The sequence below is a fragment of the Numida meleagris genome, chromosome 4 (assembly GCF_002078875.1).
Source record: "Numida meleagris isolate 19003 breed g44 Domestic line chromosome 4, NumMel1.0, whole genome shotgun sequence".
In the NCBI taxonomy this organism is placed as follows: domain Eukaryota; kingdom Metazoa; phylum Chordata; class Aves; order Galliformes; family Numididae; genus Numida; species Numida meleagris.
The window spans coordinates 41452259-41453564 of NC_034412.1; the positions used below are offsets into that span (position 1 = coordinate 41452259).

At 63.8% G+C, this 1306-nt stretch overlaps 1 protein-coding gene across 1 annotated transcript in view; it reads left to right on the forward strand.

Moving 5' to 3' along the window:
• The window catches only part of GRID2 (glutamate ionotropic receptor delta type subunit 2), a 695511-nt gene continuing 694443 nt past the window's right edge, over positions 239–1306 (forward strand). The window contains exon 1 of the mRNA XM_021396235.1: positions 239–818. Within this exon, the coding sequence (XP_021251910.1) occupies positions 731–818 (88 nt within the window). The 5' untranslated portion in view covers positions 239–730. The remainder of the gene's footprint in view (positions 819–1306) is intronic.

Below are 1306 nucleotides of genomic sequence, written 5' to 3' on the forward strand. Positions count from 1 at the left end.
GCTGGGCTTCATTTGCAAATTTATCTGTTTTTTGCCTTTTTTTTTTGTTTGTTTTTGTTTTCCTCCAGTTGTGGGAAGCGATTTTTAAGCCGAGGGTGGGGGGAGATCTCTGCATTACTATCCGCATTACCTTGAAGTTCACTTTGTTTTTTGGCCTCCGGGGGGGCTTTTCCTGCAGGATTCTGGCTGCTGGCACCGGGATCGCCTGCCCTCCCGCTTCCCCATTCCTCCTCCCTCCCTGAAGGCGAGCTCTTTGCTGCGGGCTCCCGGGGCTCCTCCGGCCGAGAGGGCTCGTTCGCGTGTGTGTGTGTGTGCGTGCGTGCGCGTGTGCTCGTGTGTGCCTGCGTGTCTGCGCGGTGTGGGTTGGAAGTTGCCGTGCAGCAGCCGGGACCGAGCGGCTCCCTGGACCCGGCGGAAGGATGGGGATGGTCTGACCGGCAGAGGCGGCTGCTGCCCGCGGCGGCGCCCGGGCTCGATGGATTTGCTGCCGGCTCTGCCAGCAACTCTGCTGCCCGGGAGTCCTCCGAAGTGACGCGAGCTCTCACCGAGGGGAGAGGCGCCCGGAGCCCCCCGCTCGCCCCTCGCCCAGTCGCAGCCGTGCGCTTGCCAGCAGGATTTACGCGCTCCTCCGGCTCCTCAAACTCTTGGGCTTCCTGTGCCGCGCCATCCTCCGCGGTGCCATCGTGTCGCCGAGAGAGCCGCCGTTACAAAGCCTGGAGCTCCGCCGGAGATGGAAGTTTTCTCCCTCATCCTGGTTGTGTCCGTCTGTTGGACTCGAACCTGGAAAGCGGCGATTGCAGATTCAATCATTCATATCGGTAAGGGGGTGCTGCGTCTGCCGGTGCCGCTGGACACTTTTTCAGCTCTCCTTTGCAACCTCCTCTCTGTTGGCAGGCTTCCCCCTCCCCGCAGCCCCCGCTCTCTTTCATCCCTCTCTCGCTGGCTGTGTGTTGTTCGCTCCACTCCCGTAATTGCTTCCCGCAAGGATCTCGGGCGTCCTCCTTTCCCCCTAGCGCTGTGAGGGAAGCTTCCTTGCCGGCGGAGTACGTGGTGCTTTAGACCTTGAGGTTCCACGCGGCTGCCGCTCGGGGGTCCGAGGCTCGGGGACGCTTCCTCGCTCCCGCTAGCCCCTCACCCTGCTGCCCTCCTGCCCCGGGCCGAGGGCAAACCTTAAGTCTCCCCTCTCCCCAACAACACGGCGGCGGCCAAGTGAAGCCCCCCCCCTCCCTCCTCTCCCTCGGCGGAACAGGTGGTTTGGCAACGTGAGCGTTTCCCCTCCGCGGGCGGCCGGCCGCAAGGGCGGGCG